At 47.3% G+C, this 21,563-nt stretch overlaps 11 protein-coding genes across 11 annotated transcripts; 4 read left to right on the plus strand and 7 right to left on the minus strand.

The window, feature by feature from the left end:
* Positions 1 to 69: 69 nt before the first annotated feature.
* Positions 70 to 2,882, minus strand: FOMMEDRAFT_19143 (uncharacterized protein). Its single transcript, XM_007265328.1, has 15 exons — positions 2,826 to 2,882; positions 2,227 to 2,771; positions 2,123 to 2,163; positions 1,979 to 2,066; positions 1,864 to 1,917; positions 1,776 to 1,807; positions 1,687 to 1,723; positions 1,542 to 1,628; positions 1,449 to 1,490; positions 1,365 to 1,396; positions 1,262 to 1,307; positions 1,089 to 1,205; positions 922 to 1,023; positions 763 to 870; positions 70 to 705 (listed from the first exon to the last, which is right to left on the minus strand). Exons 2-15 carry the CDS (start codon positions 2,572 to 2,574, stop codon positions 463 to 465), a joined length of 1,377 nt encoding a protein of 458 aa, XP_007265390.1. The 5' UTR covers positions 2,575 to 2,771; positions 2,826 to 2,882; the 3' UTR covers positions 70 to 462.
* A 328-nt stretch (positions 2,883 to 3,210) lies between these two features.
* Positions 3,211 to 6,505, minus strand: FOMMEDRAFT_105958 (mitochondrial carrier). The gene is made up of 18 exons (XM_007265329.1): positions 6,194 to 6,505; positions 5,906 to 6,109; positions 5,754 to 5,843; positions 5,648 to 5,700; positions 5,476 to 5,597; positions 5,302 to 5,422; positions 5,227 to 5,245; positions 4,826 to 5,166; positions 4,756 to 4,765; positions 4,572 to 4,698; positions 4,376 to 4,510; positions 4,291 to 4,316; positions 3,978 to 4,229; positions 3,892 to 3,926; positions 3,756 to 3,839; positions 3,594 to 3,700; positions 3,500 to 3,508; positions 3,211 to 3,402 (listed from the first exon to the last, which is right to left on the minus strand). Exons 1-18 carry the CDS (start codon positions 6,385 to 6,387, stop codon positions 3,262 to 3,264), a joined length of 2,070 nt encoding a protein of 689 aa, XP_007265391.1. The 5' UTR covers positions 6,388 to 6,505; the 3' UTR covers positions 3,211 to 3,261.
* A 232-nt stretch (positions 6,506 to 6,737) lies between these two features.
* Positions 6,738 to 8,594, minus strand: FOMMEDRAFT_81588 (uncharacterized protein; the record flags this gene model as incomplete). The annotated part of the gene is made up of 9 exons (XM_007265330.1): positions 6,738 to 6,866; positions 6,931 to 7,335; positions 7,391 to 7,630; positions 7,690 to 7,800; positions 7,860 to 7,924; positions 7,974 to 8,051; positions 8,107 to 8,202; positions 8,292 to 8,383; positions 8,443 to 8,594. 9 exons carry the CDS (start codon positions 8,592 to 8,594, stop codon positions 6,738 to 6,740), a joined length of 1,368 nt encoding a protein of 455 aa, XP_007265392.1.
* Positions 8,595 to 8,763: 169 nt separating this feature from the next.
* FOMMEDRAFT_105965 (TatD DNase family Scn1) lies at positions 8,764 to 10,001 on the plus strand (the record flags this gene model as incomplete). The annotated part of the gene is made up of 4 exons (XM_007265331.1): positions 8,764 to 8,981; positions 9,051 to 9,441; positions 9,497 to 9,626; positions 9,684 to 10,001. The coding sequence occupies exons 1-4, from the start codon at positions 8,789 to 8,791 to the stop codon at positions 9,999 to 10,001; spliced, it is 1,032 nt and encodes a 343-aa protein (XP_007265393.1). The 5' UTR covers positions 8,764 to 8,788.
* Positions 10,002 to 10,212: 211 nt separating this feature from the next.
* Positions 10,213 to 11,396, plus strand: FOMMEDRAFT_105967 (uncharacterized protein; the record flags this gene model as incomplete). The annotated part of the gene is made up of 4 exons (XM_007265332.1): positions 10,213 to 10,354; positions 10,420 to 10,907; positions 10,971 to 11,238; positions 11,290 to 11,396. The coding sequence occupies 4 exons, from the start codon at positions 10,213 to 10,215 to the stop codon at positions 11,295 to 11,297; spliced, it is 906 nt and encodes a 301-aa protein (XP_007265394.1). The 3' UTR covers positions 11,298 to 11,396.
* Positions 11,397 to 11,399: 3 nt separating this feature from the next.
* Positions 11,400 to 12,552, minus strand: FOMMEDRAFT_105969 (uncharacterized protein). Its single transcript, XM_007265333.1, has 7 exons — positions 12,462 to 12,552; positions 12,363 to 12,400; positions 12,214 to 12,311; positions 12,059 to 12,163; positions 11,875 to 11,996; positions 11,797 to 11,815; positions 11,400 to 11,737 (listed from the first exon to the last, which is right to left on the minus strand). Exons 1-7 carry the CDS (start codon positions 12,499 to 12,501, stop codon positions 11,644 to 11,646), a joined length of 516 nt encoding a protein of 171 aa, XP_007265395.1. The 5' UTR covers positions 12,502 to 12,552; the 3' UTR covers positions 11,400 to 11,643.
* A 124-nt stretch (positions 12,553 to 12,676) lies between these two features.
* Positions 12,677 to 13,684, minus strand: FOMMEDRAFT_121021 (LysM-domain-containing protein). Its single transcript, XM_007265334.1, has 4 exons — positions 13,528 to 13,684; positions 13,337 to 13,469; positions 13,189 to 13,277; positions 12,677 to 13,126 (listed from the first exon to the last, which is right to left on the minus strand). The coding sequence occupies exons 1-4, from the start codon at positions 13,552 to 13,554 to the stop codon at positions 12,833 to 12,835; spliced, it is 543 nt and encodes a 180-aa protein (XP_007265396.1). The 5' UTR covers positions 13,555 to 13,684; the 3' UTR covers positions 12,677 to 12,832.
* A 136-nt stretch (positions 13,685 to 13,820) lies between these two features.
* Positions 13,821 to 15,077, plus strand: FOMMEDRAFT_167116 (RNA-binding domain-containing protein; the record flags this gene model as incomplete). The annotated part of the gene is made up of 7 exons (XM_007265335.1): positions 13,821 to 14,025; positions 14,080 to 14,252; positions 14,303 to 14,399; positions 14,458 to 14,520; positions 14,580 to 14,724; positions 14,780 to 14,918; positions 14,978 to 15,077. The coding sequence occupies 7 exons, from the start codon at positions 13,824 to 13,826 to the stop codon at positions 14,996 to 14,998; spliced, it is 840 nt and encodes a 279-aa protein (XP_007265397.1). The 3' UTR covers positions 14,999 to 15,077.
* Positions 15,078 to 15,140: 63 nt separating this feature from the next.
* FOMMEDRAFT_154908 (FAD dependent oxidoreductase) lies at positions 15,141 to 16,702 on the minus strand (the record flags this gene model as incomplete). The annotated part of the gene is made up of 7 exons (XM_007265336.1): positions 15,141 to 15,216; positions 15,270 to 15,612; positions 15,660 to 15,777; positions 15,807 to 16,037; positions 16,112 to 16,189; positions 16,250 to 16,289; positions 16,449 to 16,702. 7 exons carry the CDS (start codon positions 16,700 to 16,702, stop codon positions 15,141 to 15,143), a joined length of 1,140 nt encoding a protein of 379 aa, XP_007265398.1.
* Positions 16,703 to 17,425: 723 nt separating this feature from the next.
* Positions 17,426 to 18,161, minus strand: FOMMEDRAFT_133177 (uncharacterized protein; the record flags this gene model as incomplete). The annotated part of the gene is made up of 2 exons (XM_007265337.1): positions 17,426 to 17,514; positions 17,570 to 18,161. The coding sequence occupies 2 exons, from the start codon at positions 18,159 to 18,161 to the stop codon at positions 17,426 to 17,428; spliced, it is 681 nt and encodes a 226-aa protein (XP_007265399.1).
* Positions 18,162 to 19,163: 1,002 nt separating this feature from the next.
* Positions 19,164 to 20,960, plus strand: FOMMEDRAFT_133178 (uncharacterized protein; the record flags this gene model as incomplete). Its single annotated transcript, XM_007265338.1, has 9 exons — positions 19,164 to 19,205; positions 19,275 to 19,301; positions 19,363 to 19,410; positions 19,471 to 19,555; positions 19,607 to 19,856; positions 19,912 to 20,123; positions 20,177 to 20,287; positions 20,355 to 20,517; positions 20,585 to 20,960. The coding sequence occupies 9 exons, from the start codon at positions 19,164 to 19,166 to the stop codon at positions 20,958 to 20,960; spliced, it is 1,314 nt and encodes a 437-aa protein (XP_007265400.1).
* Positions 20,961 to 21,563: the final 603 nt, after the last annotated feature.

The raw sequence follows: 21,563 nt of genomic DNA on the forward strand, positions 1-21,563 counted from the left end.
ACCACCAAGCCATTATTTTCGGAGCCGAATGTCTAACAATTCACACCGCCCGAAGACAATATCTACCTGGTTCAGCTCAACCGTACTCCTTCATTCGAGTTTTGACTTCTAGTCCTAGACAAACAAACGAGGAAGAGGGTATGTTAAACAACATTGCAAAATATAGCACACTGTTGAATTGTCCGAGAGTGTTTTTAACACGTAAAAACCAGCTTGTGCTACATCAGCAACGAAGGGCGGGAGGAGGGAAAGGAGCAAGAAATAGGGATAAACACGAATATACGAGTGCAATATAAATTCCTGAACCCTTTCGAGAAATCAATCAAATACTTATCAACAATCTCGTGGTACTGAAAAAGAACGTCCGAAGTAGGTACAAACAGAGCTTTAATGTAAATGTCCGAGAGACGTGGAATGAGAAACATCTACTGTCGTCAAGAAACGGAAGAGAAGACGAGGTGACTAGTAATAGCCACTGCCACCGGATGACGAATCGGAGCTTGCTGACGCTGTCGCACTGGCCATGGAAGTGTCATAGCCGTTTGAGCTGCTTGAAGAAGCATACGAAGCAGACGAGGTGTCATACGCCACAGAGGTCGAGCTGGACATATCAGTCGCGCTAGCCATGTACGTAGACGACGTCATGGTCGCATACGTGTTGTACGTATTGTAGTTACCCATAGTTAATGACCAACTACCCTTGCACTAAACGGACGAGCCATTGAGTATGGAACAAAGCTTCATGTAGAGAAATTGCCTCACCGAGTTCAAGCAAGAAGCGAGTTGAGTGTCCTGGACAGTCTGGGTCTCTGTGGCAGTTGAGAGCTGCGTCTCCGTAGCGGTGGCAGTCATAGTCTGGAGATAGGTTGTCTAATAGACTAAAGTCAGAACACTGCTGAGAACCGTATGGATTACACTTACGCTATCGATGACAGTCGATGTGAGCGTGTTCTCAATCGTCTTTGTGTTGTCAATGACTTGAGTGCTGACCCACACACTCGTGTATGTCACTGCGTCCGTGACCTATGTAAAACATCCACAACATTCAGAACAATTGATTTGGACTCCTAAGTTTAATTTGTACTCACCGTTGAGATCATAGTCTCGGTGACGCTAGCGGTCTCAGTCTGCGTTGCGACGGAAAGGGATGTAGACACAACAGTCATCGTGTCAGTCATCGTCGCGGTCAGAGTGTTCTCAATCGTCTGGAACGACGAAGATCAACAATACGAAGACGGGCAATATTTCCATGATTAATTACCTTCGTGTTGTCGATGACTTCCGTGCTGACCCAGACCTTGGTATAACTAGAAGGGAGAACTTAGTACCAGTAGCTCTCATTTAAGGATCATTTCAATACTAACGTCGTCGGGACGAAGTCGGTCATCGTCATTTCCTGTTCAAGTCGGTCAGAAGATAAACATCTCTCATGTTTGATATACACTCACAACAGTGACAAAGTCGGTCTCGTGCTGAGTCTCAGTGGCAGTCTAAAAGCAATATAAAACTTAATCCTGTAACAAACAAACAAATTTACTTACTGCCGTGTCCGTTTCTGTGGCGGTTTGAGTGTAGACATTAACCTGAGTCTTCGTCTCCGTTGCCGTGAGGGTGTACAAGTTGGTGACCTAAAACAGTTGTAAGAACTATGTTTGTGCGCGGGCCTATCAGGAATACGATACTAACAGTGTTGTCAACAATTTCCGTTGATACCCAGACGCGACTGCCAAAATAATTAGCATATACCCAGATTAAACCAAATAGGCAGTGCTGACGTTGTCGGGACAAGCTCAGTCGAAGTCATAATCTACACAAACACTACTTAACATTGATCCAATGTTTCCATAAAGAAGAATGACATACCTCGGTTGCCGTGACAGTGTTCGTGTCAGTTTGAGTGTAGGTAACGGTTGCGGTCTTGGTATTTGATACATTGAGACAAATATTTATAAACCATAACTCTGGAAAACAGCCGTACCTCAGTCATAACACTGGTGTAGACCTGAGTAACAGTGTTGTAGACAGTTGAGGTCTCTGTCACAGTTTGGTCATAACAATTTTGAGAGCTTCAAATGTACGTGAGAAAAATAATTATAAATAGGTAGGAACCAATGGAGCTTACTGGTTGATAATAATGGTCTCATAGCAACCCTCAAAGGAATACTTCGTAAAATGGCAGAATCAGTCAGACCGGGATTTGCAGATCAACACGGACACCGAACACACCCATGACAGAGCCTGGCAAGACCCATCGTACGCCTTGGAAAAGCCATATCCACAGTTCATACTTGAGTATCCTCCAGCAGTCATCGACTCGTACGGCATCATGGAGTAGATGTCGGTACTTGAAGGGGGTTGAGTGTACTGCGCAGAAGAAGCATCTTCTGTCGAGGTAGTGTAGCCAGTTGCTTGCGCTGGGGCGGAACTACCGTAATAACCGCCATTTGACGATGATGCGGTCGCACTAGCAGTAGCTCCACTGTCTGTAGACGATAACGGCACCATTGAAGCACCATTCACCAATTGTGCAACGGCTGCACCCGCAAAGGAAAGACCAACGAGAACGGTTTTCATGATTGATTGCGAAAGCGAATGAAAGTATCAAAGAATTGACGAGCACTTGCGTAAACGCGAGAAGGTCGAAAAAAAGTCGGCGTTGAGAAAGAACGAATAAGCGGTCTACGCTGGGCTTTATGGGAGCAGTTCTGTCTAGCAGACTAGATAGAGCGGCGACGACCTTGGGAAAAGCGAATGAAAGAACGCAAGCGTTCTGCAAACCTGTCAGATCCTATCCCGAAAGCTTATCGACCGACATTGCACTCACCGTAAAAAAACGAAGTTTTTAAAAAAAGGAGAAAAAAGAACGAAAAGCGAAGGCGAATGAGGGGTGGAGAAGAGGAGTGATATGGGACGGCGGGGCTTATAAGGATTGGATGCATGATTCGGTTCCATCACTGTGGGACCGGATTGAACAGGGACCGGCATGGCCATAGCGACGGTCAGTGCACGGCGTTACGATTGGCAGGTCATCTCGGATTGTAGCCGTCTCCTTGACGCTAAATCATTTTTGCATCTTCTGTAATCAATACGTCCACAAGCGCGATTCGTTCAAGCAAACGCTTCTTGATCCACTCGTGAGGCACTGTCTCATTTTCTGCTGACTAATCACCATATCAGTTCGATCCTCGGTCTGGACACACAGCCTGTCCCAATATGAATCAATACATCCATTCAAATCCAATGCTACGCCAAGAAGATCATCTACGCGGGTGACCGCCGACCAACATCCCCATGAACATCCAGCAGAATCTTGAGCGCATTCCTCGCCCGCACCTTCGCCAGGTCCTCCGGCCCAGACGTAAATGCCGTCTCCACTTGTTTGGGGCGTTCTTCCCACGGATACTATCAGCGCAATAGATCCCGTCAAGAGAAAGTTAGCAATTTCCTCATTCCAAAGCGCAGCAACAAGGCGCCAATCGAACGTGAGAATTGTACTGACCGGTAGATACTGGGCAAAGGAAATTGACAGATGAAATCAAAACACCATCAATCAGTTATTGATCGGCTATTCAACAACGTTACTCGATGCCCACCTTGTGCAGATATTCATATGCGACCAGTGTGAAACCAAACTGCGGGCTGCTACGCAACACACGTGCTGGACCACCCTTAAACAGTGCCTTGAAGCCCTCTTCTCGGTCTTCGCGGATATCAGCTAATATCAAGGAAACAAATCATGACGCTGCACTGCTCACAGATCTTGACGAACGCATCTGCCAAGCCCTTATAATGGGTTTGACCCTTTCGCGCCTCCACCTGAAGTCTCGTCTTGACAACGTCTACCGAGAACGATATTAGACACTCCAGCCTGCACGACATGAGTCTGCTTACCTGCTGGCGTCGTCAGATATGCCGCTGGCATTCCTCTATAAAACTAGGATCAGAAGTTGAAGTCCAAGATTAACATCGTCACTGACGCTACACCGGCAGAAATCAGTGTCTCAAAGAAGCCTAGTTTCTTGCCGTTATAGCCTTCCTGGTAGACATCCTTCTTCATGTGGTTATACGCTGTGAAGTAGATGGCCGAGAAGGGAATGTCTCGCAGAAGGCATGCAGATGCACCCTTATAAAGCCCTACGAGACCCAGCTGGCGAACAATGTGCAAAGCGCCACGAGGAACAGCGCCTTCTGCTTTGGCAGCTTCACCTGCTACTTGTAACCGGATTTTTCTGTAGTCATCGATTTACCAACTTAGTAGAAGAAAATACTGAATTGCTCTGGAGAACATACACAATCTCCAGTGGATTTGTAAAAATCTTTCGTATGTGCAATGAGCACACGCTATCACGCAAAAATTTAAACTACATATGCTCACGACTTGGCTACCACCAGCGGTTCCACCAGCCACCAACTCCCAGCCGAGCTTAATGCGACCCGTCTCAGGATCCGTTGTCAGACCCCGAATCAAATCGTTGACGGTTAGCTTGATAGCCTTCTCAGGTGCAACACCCTAAATCAATTCGCATGTTACGAGCGGAGATCGATTTTGCAATAGATATGCGAGTACACACGATAAGTTGGGGACCCAGTCCTCGATAAAATCCAAGAAGGCCTTCGTTTCGAAGAACTTTCTGGACACAATCAAAGCTGTTTTTGTACAACAGTTCACCAACAACGTTGCCACGTTGATTCTGCATTCTAGACCCTACAGTTAGTATCATAATCAGATCCTTGTAAAGTTTTAAAAATATATACCGCGTCTTCACTAGAATATTAAAGTCTAGGTAAACCGAACCATAAGAGAGAATAAATCAGCTATGCTTACCAAGGTCAATAGGATACACTATAGTCGCTCCGAGAGCACCGGCAATACCTCCTTGAACGAAATTGTACACCGATTGTGCTACCTGATTCAGTACGGATGTCGAGACCTTTTTCTTGGCCTCTCCTAGTTCCCTGGGTGGTCGCCATTTTGGATCCAGAAGTTGGGCAAAGTCGATCAGAGCAAGGCGTTGCCCTCCATTACCTCGACCAGCAAAATGGAAGATGATTGATGCCTCCATTGGAGTGAACAAGCTATAACGGGTCGTCGAGGCAGTGTAGTTCAGGAAGTCACTCTGATCTATCCGCCCATCTTTCGATTTGCGGGTCGCTTCCCGGATTACGCTGTGATATAAGCTTAATTAACGTGATGGAGAAAGGATGAACTGAAGACCAACTACGGACCGTTCTACCATATCCATCTCTAACAAAAGCAAATAGGTTAATGTCTAATCAGTGTTAATTAAGTATTTCACTGACCCCTGATAACATTGTGAAAAGCAATGACTTCCGAATAGGATATCTTGCCACCAGGAGATAAAGTACACAATGTTGGTAAACGCTCAATTACAGCGTCAGATAACTTGTGCCCTGCCAATTCCTTTACACGAGTAAGTTCATACTATTTCTTCTCTAATAATCGTGACAAGTTACCATGATGATGCGCTTGAACTGCTCGGGTGTAATGAACCCGTCCTGATTTCCATCAAGGTATTTGAAAGCTTGGCGCAAGCGTTCGCCTTGCAAGCCCTTCATAAGCTGGGTAAATTCGGAGTCTACGCGATTTAGTATTAGAAAGGCACTAAGGAGAAGCGTGAAGACGTACAGCCAAGGACATGAGCCCCATTTTTCTTCCCCAGGTATAATTTGACCCAATCACTGCATAAATTCTCAATCTCGCTATACTTGCCTGACTGTGTGTTCTCTCGTACCAATCAAAGTCAAACGGTATACTGTCCGGCCCAAGATTTTGGGAAAATACGTTCTTGAATTCCTCAAATGTGATTGTGCCAGACGAATCTCTAAAAGCGTGCCATTCATGAATATTATGAAAGCGCTGTAACATCCAATGCATTTTACGCACACGTCAAAATATTTAAAAGCAATCCAATAATCCGCATCCGGTCTTTTCAAAATAGTCTGAAAGATAGTAAAGTCGTCCCACGAGATCAAACCGCGCTTTTGGGAGTCTGCAACTTTGAAGAGTGTGGCAAACTGTGCCCGGCCCAGCTTCGAGAGGTCTTTCGCGGGAGCAATAGCGTCTACGAATGAATCTACATCTAAAAATCTTCATGCAAGTAGTGCAAGTCCGACGACGCGTCCAGAAAGGACGGTTAGCCCGGGTTCAAAATAACAGTATAGAACAGCTCACTTCTGGTCGCCAACAGTGACCTTTGCGTGTGTATCGAACGTCCTACGCCACCGCTTTAGTTCAGACTCCGGAGCATGTACGGCCTGCTTGAGAGTCGAAAACGCGCCGCGACTAGAGGACTCTGATTTAGACGGTACCGAACCCTCATCACAGCGGACAGGCGAAAATACGCGAGGCAACGGGAGGGGCCACATGTTGGACGCGACGTAATCTAAGTCTAGAGGTCTATGACAAATGTGCCGCCACGGAGAGCAGGCACGTCTAGGAGCAGTCAAGAGAAAAGGAAAGGAGTGCGGCGAACAGCAGCGTCGCCAGAGTGGAGAACGTTAACAAGACAGATTTTTTTTCGGGGCAAAGTGCCGCAGGCTGTTCCCTGCCCTGCCATCAAGCGAGACTGACAAGATCTTCGGCTGGGATTGGTCCCGCTCATAACCGGCTCTTACTAAGCAAGGAAAAAGACGCAGTAGGCCCGCACCGCGGGCCTATGACGTTAGCCTGCATCATCAATACAATACGGAACTTTTGTTGTATATTATCATTAGCGTTACTGGAATGCCAACTTTTGAGGCAGTCTGAAGCTGATACAGTACATGTCTTTATTAGGCGCCACGGAGCGCACATAGTGCAAAGTTACTTCTTTCTCCAACTCTCCCCCGAGCGATTCCTCCACCCTCTACAGACAAGCCAAGAATTAGAGAACGTTTTGCAAAATCCCATGAGCTAAATTATCTGCGCACCTTTCTTATGTCTGCCTCCGCAAGTCCGGCATCAAGAAATCGTGTAAAGCAGTGACAATGAACCATTGGCATCGTCTCGTACACGCCGCTCAATTCCCGATCTAGAGGGTCCAGTACTCCGCGGAATGCATCAAGGAATTCGATCGCGGAGTCAGGCAAGTTCATAACGAAATGTCCGATACGATTTCGCAAGGCCGGAGTTGCGGGTGTGGGTTCGGGCTCGTTAGGGACACTCGCCTCATCCTTACTTGCGGATAGCCTCCGTCTGCGTTCCTCCTTCTGTTGTTTACGTTTGCTGAGTGTCTGACCACAGACAGGATCGAAGGGCTCCGTGAAAACCCGTTTGAATGCTAGACGAATAAAGTCCTTCCCGTCTTCGCAATAAACGCGAATGTTTTTGGATACCTGTCTCAAGTAATTAGGTCCTTGGCAGGTAAATCAAAGAAAGGAGCGAACTAACATTGTTGTCGTCCACATTTTTACGAAGCCACTTCACGCTATTTGGATTGAGGTCATTCGCCAGAACGGTACATCCCTTCTTCGCTGCTGGAACCGCGAACGGGCCGACACCAGCCATAACGTCTGCTATAACACCATCTTCAGGCTGAAACAGCTGAACAAGGCGGTCATGCTCAGTGTGCAATCGCGAGTTCCAGTAGACTTCCCGGAAATCGAAAGTGAAACGACAGTTCGATTCGCTCTACCAAAGTAAGGTCGTAAGTCCGCGAATTTCTTTCCTGAGAAAATCGGGACATATACATGCTGCACGATGAAATCCGGTTCTCCGGCAATCAGCTCCATATCGAAATATCGGAACTGGTTGTGAATGGTGTCAAGTTTATTGACAACAGTCCGAAGTCGCGGGTTTTTCTGCAAGAGATTAGGTCACTCTGAGGGTGTTGGAAAACTCCACTAGTCCAGTCACTGACATCCAAAATAATTTGTCCAATAATGTATTTGTACGGCAAGAATTCTGCGTTCAGATTCAAGTGCGCTGGCACCATATTGAGCGCAAATCGGAAAACAAGAAAATGACAAATTACCTAAATGACCCATAGCTGCGAAACCAGTCGGTAACTCTGTGCACAGCTCCTCGGGAAGCGTGGCCTCGAGGATATCAACTGCGTGAGTTAGCTCAAGTTGAATTCGGCGGAGGTAGGCGAAAGGAAATAGTACCTGCCGTCCAATAACTATAATCCAGTTCGATCTCATAAACCATCAAAGTTGCACCTTCTCTCTCGATGAACTCATTAACTCTTGCGGGTAATTCATCTTGCTTGCAGTGTCGGACAGACAGCAAATAAAATACAGAAGATTGTTGTGGATGTAGATCATGATATAGCTGCCTCAAAATGACACACCTCTATTTTGGTAATTGAGTAAAACTAGACGTCTTCCTTTGTCCTCTTTGTCGTGAACAACTGTACGACAGCGGCGTAGGTCCAGTACATCACTACCATAAACTTAGCATTAGTCTCTATGGAATCAAGCATGAAAAAGGCAAAGATGTACTTTTTAAGACCATCAAGAAACCGTCCTGACTTTGGAGCGGGAATTCGAGCTGCCAACACCGGTATTGATTTGCGGAAGATTTCCCTGTCAAGAGATTGAGTGCCCTCTTTGATGCGATGGATGGGAGGAGCAGTGTCAAGCGTAGATATCATCAGCGTGGTCGTCGAGCAGATTGTTCGGTAAAATGATGACTTCGACGCCCTGAGATGGAGAAGTCGAAACATGGGCCAAAACGAGATGTCGCGTCTCTTTCTCTACTCGGAGACGTTGACACCAACTCCCACAAGCACTGACGTCTGCGACAATCATTTCGCTAAATCTCGCTTGTATAAATACTTTCTCATACATGTCGGAACCGCCCTTGGACGTTCTCAAGCATGTGGTGGATGTCCACTGTCACCCGACGGATTCAGAAATTCCGTCAAATGTAATCGACGAACTTCCCATAACTATCTGCGCTATGGCCACTCGACCAGACGATCAGTCTCTAGTTGCTGACCTTGCAAAGTCCCATCAGGACAAGGTAGTACCGTGTTTCGGTGGGTTTGCTTTCTAGACTGCTGCATCGTACTCCGCGTATCTAAACTCATTGACTTTTGCTAGTCTAGGCTTTCATCCGTGGTTTGCACATTGGATCTCTGTAGCTCCTGGAGCACTACCTTCCAAAGAACAGCACTACCGTTCTCTCTTCTTGAAGGAGGATGAATCCGGTTCAACAAACGATGAGCATGTCCAAGCACTAGAGAAAATGCTGCCATGTTTACCGGAACCCATGCGACTAGGAGATTGCATATCATCCATTCGTCAACACTTTAGTGCATTTCCAGGAGCTATGCTTGGAGAAGTCGGCCTAGATAGATCTGCAAGAGTTCCTCTTGATTATAACTCCGAGCAGCGCGAGTTATCACCATTCTCTGTACCATTTGAGCACCAGCTTGCTATCTTAGAGGCTCAACTGGCTGTGGCCGTGGACATGAATCGGACTGTCAGCATACACAGGTATCTTCGGACTGGGTACCTTGTAAACTAAGCTAAATCGCGTTCACATTGCTAGTGTCAAGGCCCAGAAGGTGACCATCGATCTCCTTGAACGTATGAAGAACAAGTATGGGGAGTCCTGGACTCGCATCAGTATCGACATGCATAGTTGTGGATTCAGTCCAGAAACATGGCACGCTGTTGAAGTATGTGTCTTCAGTACTTTGTCAAAATGGCCGACTGATATAGTGCTAAGCTTTTAGAAATCTCATCCGAACGCGTTCCTCTCACTCTCTACTGTCATTAACGGACGATCACCAAATCATCGCAAATTAATTGACGTAGTTTCCCCAGACCGACTTTTGGTTGAATCCGACATTCATGAAATAGGCCAATGTGCGGCGCGCACATGGGACATGGTCCTCACTATAGCTGACGTAAAAGGATGGAAAGTCGAGGAGAAATGGGAAGATGAGGTCGACGAAAGTAAATGGGGTGTCGTACGGAGGCTTGAACATAACTTCAAATTATTCATGGAAGGCGGGCATAAACCTCGTATAAAGGGGAAGAAACGAAATTAAATGAACTAGTATAACACAACAAATAAGATATAGTCATATATGTCGTGACTCCTTCGATATTTGAGGTTGTGATTTATGTGGCCATTGGTCATCACGTGGGTCCACAATAGCCCGATCACGTCGATCACTGCTTTGAGGCTTGACCACAATCAAGTCGATTATTTTCTAACCTGGGTCCCGTTGGCTACTGTTTGCATGTTTATTTCTCGTCATGGCCTCCTCTGGAACACCTTCAAACGTAGAAAAACCCTTCCATACCGACTTCTGTTCATCAACGGCTGATTTTGTTGTCCGTTCGTGTGATGGCGTTCGGTTTAAATGTCACCGTTTATTCCTGCAAGAGTCCTCACCTGGTGAACACAACCTCACTGTCTCTGCTTCTAAGAATTTGCTTCTGACATATATCAACTTTATATAGTGTTCAGGACAATGCTCACGCTCCCCCAGCCTGGCACAAGCACACCTCCGGACGCAACGTCCCGACCACCATCCATAGACCTGCCAGAAGACACTAAAACACTCGAAGTCCTCCTCAGAATCATCTACCCAATCCAACAACCAACCATTGACTCCATCTCTCTCCTCGTAAAATCCTTCCTGGCAGCAGAGAAATACGACATGCAAGGTGTCATCTCCACCCTCCGCCTTCATCTTCGCGACGACAAGTTCCTAATAAACCACCCCGTACACGTCTTTGCGCTCGCTTGTCATTTCCAATTCATTGCTGAAGCGAAGGCGGCTTCGAGAGCGACACTTGCTGCGAACATACATATTCATGACCCGGCGAATATTGAGGTGTTTGAGCAGACTGGGTTTAAGATTACGGACCTTATGTCGTTACAATCGTTGCGACATAAACGTATTGATGGGATGCGGGAGTTCCTTGACGGAGATGGGTTTGAGGGCGTCAGTTTATTTCTTCCCACCCTATCCATACAAATAAAGGCTAACTACTACTTTTGCTCACAGAACGCACCCGACTTCAGTTGTGTCTCCTGTGCAAAGCCTCTACAAGATCCAACCTGGTCATTACTCAAAGCAAGCATCCTAAAAGAACTCTACTGGAGACCGCTAGGAGACACTATATTCGGACCAGACTTCCTAAAGTCGAACGCCGTCCAGTTCTTCATCAACTCCAAATGCGAAGAATGTCATGAGAGGCTCATATACGAGAAGGGTAAAACTCTTGCCATGATCTCGGAATATCTAAAATCTTTACCTGAATCTATCGATATTAGTGCGTAGCCGACTATCTGGTTGCTTGTGATCATTGCTAAAGTATGAGCAGGCAAATAGGGTTTTGCATTTTTTTGGCATACCTCGTCTCATCTTCGCTATTTTGTATCATAGGAAACTGTACAATGTCCATATCACGCACTTACTCAACTATGAACCTCAGATAAAGTCATCTTAATAAATCATAACATCGTACATGCTAAGACCTTCATATGCTTGCCAAACAACAAAAGAGATACCGTAATGAAGAAATACGCAGATAATAGAAGGGTGACATCACATCATCAAAGGGTGATGAAAAACAGAAAGGTCAGGAAATTGAATAAAATCCGCGGCCTGAATTCGTGCAACATTAAAAATCGTAGAGCCATTTGGGATCATAGTTCGTAGACTGGGAGCAATACCGTCAAGCAACAAGCTGCCCTTTTAAGCCATCGCCGCGACGAGCTGACAGGCATCCGCGGACGAGCACCACGAAAAGCGCTATAGTGACGAGGACCCTACATGGAAGCAATTGTCAGACACGCCAAGTACAACTACGAAGAGATAGAAGGCATACCACACAATCCATGCGAAAGCTAGAGTGTCAAACGTAACAGTCAGTACCCGCGCCTTCTTAAAGCGAACAGTTCATTACCTTCGAGAGCATTCAACTGATCGCAATAGACCAAAGCAGTCTTGCTGCAATTATGTCCTCCACCAAGAGCAGCCGTGATACTCGCAGCACCGGCTGTCCACAGAATCCACGTAATGACGAGGCTGTGATTCACGTTGTAATGATTAGTCCGAATTGGAAGACTCAATGGACTATTGCTACAAACAAGATAGCATGCGATCCGACACTTGTCAACACATTTGTAGATGTCCTTGATGCGGACCAAAGGAATAGTCCCGCGTAAATAGCACCGAATAGAACGGTCCACCAGCTGTAACGGAATAAGAAATTGTATCCCATGGGAAAGTTGAGTCAACCAACCTGGTAAATGTGAGTAGGCCAGTCCTGTCGCGAACTGCTTTACTTGGATAATTATGGTGCTGGTCAAAACGAGCTATAAGCCAGGTCGCTATTGCACCCTATCAACAACGTTAAATGTGACAGTAATATCTGACTATATGTGAAGGTACCTCGATGATCGAGAAGAAAACGATGAGACCGAATAGTACTGTAGGTTGGTATTGTTCTCGGTCAGCACCATGTCGAAACTAGTCTATGTGCATACATACCGGGATGACCGCGCCTGATGTGATTATCGAAGTTAACCATTGCGTCGCTCCTGGGGTGTCGTAAGGATGGAGTAGGGGAATGAAGAGTGGGAGGGAGGCTAGCATTTGTCTCGACCTGCGGGGCTGGGTGTCTGTGCACAGCCACACAGATCGACCCACCTGATGACGTCCGCCTGCCAAAATTCTGAATTACGTAGATCGGCTTACATGTACCTGCGACGAAGTGATCGTAATATTATACAACGTATATACGTATATTACAATGAGTAGAGGAGACTAATGATGATGGAATATTCAATGCTCGGTCATAATCATTCATACTGTTTGCGGAAGGAAAAAGAAAAAAATGCCAAGTGAGACGACCTTCCTACTCAGTCGTCCATGGGAACACACATCCTCTGTCCCGGCTTCAATGTGGAGCAGTTAATGTGCGGATTAATCGACCGTAGGTTTTCCAGCGACGTCCCGTATTCTTGGGCTATATCCCAGCACGTATCGCCAGATTTGACGACCATTGGTCTGCTGTGCTCCGGGCACGATATCTGACGTGGTTTGATGAATGATGGGGACAGACGGAAGACCAATAAGAGGAAGACGGCGATGATTAAGAAGAATGGCAAAAGCTGGCGCCATGCATCCCTGTTGCGGTCACGAAGGGTCCGGCCCTGTATGAAACGTTAGTTAGGAGCTTAACTGGGAGGCCCATAGGAATCTCAAAAGCACTCACTCCGACCAATTCAGGAACTGATGCGTAGCCATCTTCCCTTGAAGGTGCCGTAGCTTCAAGGTCAGCGCTGCTGCGCGACTCTTGTCCAACTAAACCAAAGAGTTACATATGAGTATGGATGCTCGACAAAAGTTACCACTGGAAATACCTTTTCTGAGCTCCCCATATTCCGCGCCCTCGGGACCTTCCCAATAGACACCGTCCTGATCTCTGAAAGTATATTTCTGTGTGTCTGCATCATAGCCCACACGCTTCATGCCCTCTGGCAAGCGGTAATCATCCTATGGGAGAGTGCGCCCATTAGGACCGATATCAAAGGAGGCTTCCATGACGACTTGCCTCATCATACTGGGTCCACCGGCCCATAGTGGGTAAAAGGTCGTGAAACAGGTATTACTAGTACAAGCGCTGCTGCGCGAATGTCGTGCGAGGAACGCTAACGGAAACCAAGTATCGCAATCGCAGGGGTGGCGGCAGGGCTGTGGTGAGAGAGGGCTGCTGTCGTGGCGCAGCGTAAGTAATTATTTGGGTAAAGATAGACAAGCGTGACAACGTAATCATCCACGCGTCCCATTCCGGCGAACTTGTCCTGACTCTGCCGCAACTCGACACTTCTTACTCAACTTGCTGCAGTCATGGCCGACTCCATGACCGGCATTGCGCCTGCACCTATCATAGCGAATTCAGTCCCTGCAGACCTCGTCATGCAACCAGCTCCTGTCAATCCCGCCTCCATACCAAATGCAGCAGAGCTACCAACAACGCCGACCGTACCTCCAGAAGTCGTAACGGAAACGCTTTATATCCAAAATCTCAACGAAAGGATCAAGCTCAACGGTACGTAAATGTCAATGGAGTACATACGTATTCTTTCTAACGTTTTGCCCGTAGTAATGAAACAGACTCTCCACGCATTGTTCTTGAATTACGGAGATGTGTTAGATGTTGTCGCCCACCGGAACTTACGAATGCGGGGTCAAGCTTTTGTGTCATTCGCCGATGCAAGCATTGCCAAAAAGGCACAGCGCGAGGTTAATAGGTTCCCTCTCTACTCAAAACCTATGGTATGCCCTATCGTCTTGTTTTTCCCCTTGCGTAAACTAATTTGATACAGCAAATTTCGTTTGCGAGGACTCGGTCAGACGCCGTTGTAAAAACGGTCGATTTAGACCATTTTGACCAACACAAGGCAGCTCGTCTTGAACACAAGAGTATGTTGGTCACGCCCATATACTGTGAACTTAGAATTGAATTCCCTCTCTTTTTTAGAGAAGACGCGATATAACAATCCCCTGAAGCGGAAATTCAGGGCAAGGCGGCTGGCAGAAAAGAGTATGTATTCTACAGTTCCTGTACGACATCGCTTGTTGGTATTGACTGCTATTCATTAGTGGATGGAGCTGCATTACCAGCACCAAAACGCCCCGCTGTCCAGATGCCAGACGAGTACTTACCACCGAACAAGATTCTCTTCCTACAGAACCTTCCGGAGAGCGTTACAGACTCGAAGGATCAACTTTTGGCACTTTTCTCACAGTACGTATACTTAATGTGTTAATTCTGAATGCCCTACTAACATTCCTTCGTACAGATACCCAAACCTCCACGACGTTCGTCTCATTCCAACAAAGAAGGATATCGCCTTCGTCGAGTATTCGGATGAGGCAAGCGCGACTGCTGCAAAGGATGCCTTGCACAATTACAAGCTGGATGGAGAGCACAAGATCAAAGTGTGTCGCCTTCTCTTTTCACTAAAACGGACTACAAGACTGACATGCATCGTTCTCAGATCACTTACGCCAGAAAGTAGTCTGGTCTTCTTACTCCTCATTCTGCTGTCATTACTTCTTGCTGGTGTACTGTAGTACAGTGACAAATTTGCTCATAAGCCAAAACAAGCTGCGTCGAGTGTGAATTTTACCCAAATGTAACTGACATGCGATTTGTTCGTGTTAAGTACCTAAAATTCTCGATAATATATCTGCCACTTCTGCAGCAACTCCCCAAGAATCTTGATAACCCGCCGGCCTGATGCATAGATTAGACTATGAGAAGGGAGAGTTCGTTTTGCTGACACCTACCCAAGACCATAGGCATGGATCACCTTCAATTCTCTTTGAACTCTCGTTTCTGCCACATAATGCGGAACCAGCTCGTTCGCTAACGGTAGCTGAACGTTCTCAAGCTCCACACGAGGTCCTCCACGTCGCGCCGGCCGGAACCCAACATTAAGACTCAGAATCTTCGTACCTCGTGAAACTTGAAGGCCAGGTTCAATTGCTGTGCACCGTTCATAGATGCTATTTGCTTTTCTATGGTCAACAGCAGGGTCGTAGTTGTCTTCCTCGAACGTTCCGCCTAGGATACATGTTCCGTCGGGCCTCGGGATGATATACGTCGATTCATTGGGCGCCTTTGAGACCTCTGTGATTTATTAGCGTTGACTTTGGGAGGTTATTAAGTATGCTTACGCGACCCGTAGATGGCGAGGAACTCTTTGACGTGCGGTGCATCGACTAGGATTGTCTGGCCGCGAATCGGGTAGACGCCCTTGTCTTCGACTCCAAGGAGCGATTTGGAGCCTACATGCTATTAATCAGTAACATAAGTATACGCACAGGAGGATCTATGCAACCTAAACCCGTTGCATTAATAACAATGCTTTCCTCCCCACCAAGAGCAGCTGCTTCTTCAACGCTAACAACATGCTTGTGTATAAAAACGACACCTCTGTTGACTAGCTCATCTTTGAGCCATTTCATGTACGTGTCTGGTCTCAACGAGACGGTAGAGAATCCCAATCCAGCTTTGAACCCTTCAGGCAAGTCTGCTTCTGGTATCACACGGAACTAAAATGTGAACCCGTCAAAACAAAACAGCATATCTTCAAGAGTGGTTAAGTTCCATGCTTCTGTGGACGTACATCGCGGACAATTTCTCTCCACAAGGGTTCTTTGGTGAATGCTTCTATACTTGTGTAGAACAGGCGGGACGGGAGTTCCTGTCAGACAGCCACATTAAGCATTGTCAGGTCCCGTTCTATTTTCAGTAAACACCTTACCATGACTAGTCCAGAAGAAATCAACGACCATAACTTCTCACTATTCCCAAAAGGCAAAACAAAGATGATAAGTACGAGACTCTAGTGTACTTTAACCATTCTCGAGACGAATTATGAATTACGCCCGCCACTAGACCGCCACTTTCGAATGTCCGGTACCGAAAGGAAACCAGGGAATCATTCGACGTACGGTACTTACAACGTCTCTTTCTCCCACTTAAGCTTCCTCTCATCGAAAGCTCCCAACGGCGACCAGTTCGCTCCAGCCCAGGGGCTCGACCAGCCTTGCGAGAGCAGGTGTTCATCAGATAACTCCCGAGCAACAACCGTGACCTTATTCAAGGGGTCATCGGATAGAACATGTGCGATCGTAAGCCCTATCACGCCCGCTCCAAGGACGACTATCGGACGACAAGAATGCGAAGAGGAGATGTTCTCTGCGTCGGGTGACATGCGTCTATCGATCAATCCAGGATTCAGAACTCAGGAGTGAAAGATATATAGCTAAAATCCTCCGAAATACAGTCTCTTATCTTTCTCCTCCTAAATCGATAGAACTTAGAAGGGGCTAAATACACGGGACACGTGCGAAGAACCGCGTCCCGTCCCGAAGCTCATTTAGTCATAAATCCTTGCAAAGTAATTCAAGGCACGGGAAAACATTCATTATTCTATAAGGCAAAGAAAACAACGCATGACCATTCGTGTGAATCGTGAAAAGGAAATGTAAATACGTTGTGCCTGATGCACATAATAAAGTACTGTACAAAGGTCATGTACAAATCCATACGCCCTGTCTAGAGGCGGTATCGTGTCTAAAGGAAAGACGAGAAAAGGCAGGTCGAACGCATGGGTCATTAATCAGGACATGAGCAGAGCGAAGAGGTTTGTGTAGCAAACAGAACAGAGAACAGAGAATACTGGCGGTTTGGGAGGGAATGGAGAGAGGCGGTTACAAACATCGGGTATTAGATAGCACAGAAACCAGACATCCGGAAGACATGATGCATGAAGCGAAGTGGTGGTAACAGTTAAATATTTGTATGAGTAGCTTCGAATGGTTGGTCAAGTCTCGGTTAATATGTACTTCTTCTGGTGATGCACGGAGAGCGGAGATGAATGAAAGGACGAAAGCGCGGACAATGAAGCACGAGAAACGTCATAGAAGCAGAATAATTATCCCCACAATGTCAGTTTTGTGAGATCTAGTCCGTCTTTCGGAGAGCCATTGGAGTTAACGACGAAGAGTGCGCCCAGTCTCGTGGCTGATAATCGATGAAAGTCAGCCCAGGACCATCGGGAAGGTAGCCGATTACTCACCGTTTTCAAACCCATTCTCATTACAAGGCGTCGCGACGAGGCCTGCAGCTTTGAGGGCCTGTTTAACCTGACCGTAGGTGCCTTTGAACAGAGCCTTTTTCGATGCATCTTTCCTCGCTGTGTCACGGCTACGCACAGAATCGTCGAGCGCCACATCTGCAGCGCTTCCTGTCTCGTCAGGTGAAGGCTTCATCATGCCAGCATTTGTTACAGCCTCCTCGATGGCGGAGCGCAGCTTCGCAAGGCGTCGGGAGGATATTTTCTGAGTTGCTGTGCCTGGACTGGATGCGAATCTTATGTAGAGGCCTCCTGGGCGTGGTGGCTCCGTCTTCACAGGCTTCGCAGGTTTCTCAGGTTCTACATGGCGCATGGGAGACGTATGTGATGGCATATGCCCACAGGTAGGACAACGGACGGGAGACGGCGGGACCTTCGGAGGAGGTTTAGGTGGACCTGATTTATCCTTGGATGTATTCTTGGACGCCTTCGCTGCCTTAGCGGCCTTGTCGCCCTTCCTTGACCTTAAAGAGATGTTTGCGAACTCGACGAGGTAGGGGAGCCCGAAGCTGTTGAATTTGATGTCTGAAGGCATCTCGACGCTGACAGAAGACGAGAGGCTCTCGAGTTGCTAGCGAGGAGACAACGACAAAAAAAGAGACGTGGGATGAGACCAAAGACCTCGGGGGAAGTGTAGTGGAAAGATTTATAGTGGACACGCTGAGGTCTCTAGTCAGGGTCGCGTGAAAAGAGTGAAAATGAGATGTTCGGTAGCGTACCCGTTTCAAGAAAAGACGCTCGCCCGGAATGGAATGCGAGTCGCGTGTAACGTTCGGGATAGTCAACCGGCTGACAAACGGCGGTGATTCCGGGGGAATCTGTGGCTAATATGGGAAGCACGCGGCAGCTGGTTCTGACAGAAGTGTTCTGAAGGTGCAACGAGGACAGAGAAGCAGGTGAGTGAGTGAGACGAGTGAGACGAGTGAGACGAGTGAGAAAGCAGAGAGAGAATAGCGTTGGTTCGGAGGCGGGAGAGTCACTGACGCGAAGAGAATAAATACGGTTGGCACAGGCGATGGAAGAGTCACAATGGAGTGCTGGAGCAAGCCTAACTCCCCGTTTCACAAACGCTCTTTACCATCCGTTCATCCTTCTCGTACTTTCCGAACGCACTTGTGCTTGCTGCGACTGCTAACCGCGACCGGATGCGGTCCGTGTGGAAGGACGGTTAATCACTTATATACCTTTCCCGCCCAGAAGAACAGCATGAGGCAAACGTCCCTTGCCTCGAGGATCGCTCGTGTTTTGTGAATAATCCGAAGGTGACTAGTAGCTACGCTGAATTACGAGTCCAGGATACATGACAAAATATTATCATTTTATGCATGCAAGACAATGTTGCGGGTTTATCGTTGTTCCTTGTGCGCTCGAAACGAAACGTGCAAGCGAACCACATTTGGCAAGGCGATGAGGTCAGCGTGTGACTAAAGGGTCGATGCAAATCACCTCGTCATACGCGATTTTGCGAGAGAGTGCACTCCAGACCAACTTGCCCTCTGACCTCTCCCTCCCTCGACACTCACTTCCACTACCAACGATGTCGTCGCAGACGAGAGAGCCGATGTGGTTCTGCCACGAAGTGTGTTTTGTATCCCCTTGTTTCAAAACCTATCCCACTGTAAGGCTGACGATAATACGTGCTTTCCAGTGCCAGGCAGAGATGCACCCTTTGATGGTGTGTTTTGAAAGCTACTTATCCACTCTAATGAAACTAATTCGCATGCTCGTCGCTATAGATACCAGATCCGCACTGTGCGTCATGTCAGGGAACATTTGTAGAGAAGGTCGGTACGACACCATACACACGTACAAGACTATATGCTCATCGCGGATTTGTCCCCTAGATGGAAAATCCGGCGGACGACCCGCGTGATTTTCACAATGCAGGGCCCGACTTCAACGACGCCCTTGGCCCATTGGGAATCATAGGTACGAGAGGCAATAAACATGGCCGTTATCCCTTTCATTGACTGCATACAGCGAGTTTCAATGAGTTGTTACGCGAAAGCGCAAGGTCGCAAGACGGGCAACGATCAACTGGCCAGGGCCGAAGTTCAAGCCCGATTAATAGACGCGAATTTCGCTTTGAGTTTGGGTCTCCTAACAGTCGACGACACTTGATTATCGGTGGCCCTAACGTTCTGAATAGGCGTGAGAGCGAGCAGAACGGGAATGCATCTAATGCACGTCGATCAGGCTCATCAGGCTCATCACCACCTCGGATGTCTGAGTACGCGTGCAGAACATCTATTACTTGTGTGTTATGCTAATATCTCGTACTACAGCTTCTTGCGTGCTAATAGCGAGGCATCCGGAGCTTCCGAACCGCGCGATATGAACATTCCTGGTCAGCTCATGGCTCAGTACATGATGGCAGTCCTCGGTGGTGCTACGTTAGGTGGTCCTCGAGGAATGTCACCCTTCTTTGGTCCAATGGGGATGGACGACCATGGACCTGGCGATGGGCGATGGGGAGATTATGTTTTTACTCAAGAAGGTATCTCATATGTTTTACCATTCTCAACCTTTCGAAACTTACTGCTTGTATAGCTCTCGATCAATTAATTACTCAAATGATGGAGGGCGCCAACTCTACTCGCCCTGTGCCAGCAACAGAAGAAATTATGGGGAAGTTACCCAGAGAAGTTCTTGAGGAAGGAAGTAAGCTTAATTTAACAGCGCGACGCACGGACCTGTTGACTTTGCACATGCTTTCATCTCTACTTAGGTGAGCTTTTGGGAAGAGATTGTGCCGTTTGCAAGGAGCAGTTTAATGCCAAAGCGGATGACCCCGATGAGCAGGTCGTTGTCACCTTGCCGTGTAAGCATCCATTCCACGAGGGATGCATCATGCCGTGGTTGAAGAGTAGCGGAACATGTCCAGTATGCCGGTAAGTTCTGCTCAATCTGTCCACTGTTATGAACAGATTTCTAATGTACTCGGTCGGATATTGACAGATACGCGCTCGTTCCTCAGCCGAACTCTCATCCATCAGGATCTGGATCACTACCAGACAGACCAGGATCAGGTAGTCCTGGCCCTCCAGGAGGTGGTAGTTCATCACAAAATGACCCAGGTAGTAATGCTTCATCAAGTAACAATGCTCCATCAAGCAGCAATAATTCATCAAGCAATAATGACACATCATCACCATTAGGGTTCTTGGCCTCTCTGTTCGGTGGTCACGGCCGTCGGAACAGTAATGGAAGTTCTTCACACTCGAGGTCACCACCGCGCGACAGTCAGCAACGTCGCACGTCGGGTGGGAGTGGCAATGGTAACAACAGCAGTAGTGGCAATAGTCATATTCCAGGGAGCTGGGGAGAGGACTAAGGCGTGTCGCGGGCTTTAGGGATCTTCACACTATAGACTGGCTTACTTGCTGTTTCCTGTTATCTCCATTGCATCTAGCATGCCTCCCCGTTGTTATTGGAAAAAGGAAGAAGAGTTGAAGGAGTAAAAAAAGGAAGCTCTGCTCGTACTCTACTGTGCATTTTAACTATGTTGAATTCGCTATCGTGTTGTTCATATTGTACTTTGCATTCGTTCGCCCGTCTCATGAATACAATTGTTTGAAATTGCAAAGATAAGGATACTTTGTGACTAACAATAAGTCCTCGGAAAGCTGGGAGGAGGAAAGAACATGGAATCCTGCAGGATGGCTACAAGTCAGCAAATCATGAACGAGTCTTCATGTCCTGTTGGAAGAAAGGGGCAGCATCACATGCGCGGGATAAAGCTTCTACTCAACCGAGCTTTAGGAAAAGCAGAAGCTATGCAGCGCACAATCAGCATGCCCGATAAATAGACAAGAAAAGCGCCTTTACGACGCGCAAGCACCAGAGCACACACACACACGCCAACAGCAGTCAGTCTATCACCCAAGGTGTTCGATCTCATGACCTTCCCAGACGGATAATAGTCAAGAGAAGGCCC

This window comes from Fomitiporia mediterranea, assembly GCF_000271605.1.
Source record: "Fomitiporia mediterranea MF3/22 unplaced genomic scaffold FOMMEscaffold_5, whole genome shotgun sequence".
NCBI classification, from domain to species: domain Eukaryota; kingdom Fungi; phylum Basidiomycota; class Agaricomycetes; order Hymenochaetales; family Hymenochaetaceae; genus Fomitiporia; species Fomitiporia mediterranea.

Coding starts and splice junctions, on each gene's coding strand:
- FOMMEDRAFT_121021 (XM_007265334.1), bottom strand. CDS start 13,554: ATGGGCCGGTGGACCCAGTATGATGAG. Junction 13,470..13,527: donor GGTGGACCCAGTATGATGAG/GCAAGTCGTCAT, acceptor ACTCTCCCATAG/GATGATTACCGCTTGCCAGA. Junction 13,278..13,336: donor ATATGGGGAGCTCAGAAAAG/GTATTTCCAGTG, acceptor TCTTTGGTTTAG/TTGGACAAGAGTCGCGCAGC.
- FOMMEDRAFT_105958 (XM_007265329.1), bottom strand. CDS start 6,387: ATGTGGCCCCTCCCGTTGCCTCGCGTATTTTCGCCTGTCCGCTGTGAT. Junction 4,317..4,375: donor CCGCTGGTGGTAGCCAAGTC/GTGAGCATATGT, acceptor CACATACGAAAG/ATTTTTACAAATCCACTGGA. Junction 3,840..3,891: donor ATATCTGACGACGCCAGCAG/GTAAGCAGACTC, acceptor CGTTCTCGGTAG/ACGTTGTCAAGACGAGACTT.
- FOMMEDRAFT_19143 (XM_007265328.1), bottom strand. CDS start 2,574: ATGAAAACCGTTCTCGTTGGTCTTTCCTTTGCGGGTGCAGCCGTTGCA. Junction 1,397..1,448: donor AGACCGACTTTGTCACTGTT/GTGAGTGTATAT, acceptor CGACTTGAACAG/GAAATGACGATGACCGACTT. Junction 1,206..1,261: donor AAGTCATCGACAACACGAAG/GTAATTAATCAT, acceptor TCGTCGTTCCAG/ACGATTGAGAACACTCTGAC.
- FOMMEDRAFT_105969 (XM_007265333.1), bottom strand. CDS start 12,501: ATGGTTAACTTCGATAATCACATCAGGCGCGGTCATCCCG. Junction 12,312..12,362: donor TTTTCTTCTCGATCATCGAG/GTACCTTCACAT, acceptor CGTTGTTGATAG/GGTGCAATAGCGACCTGGCT. Junction 11,997..12,058: donor GTCGGATCGCATGCTATCTT/GTTTGTAGCAAT, acceptor CGTGAATCACAG/CCTCGTCATTACGTGGATTC.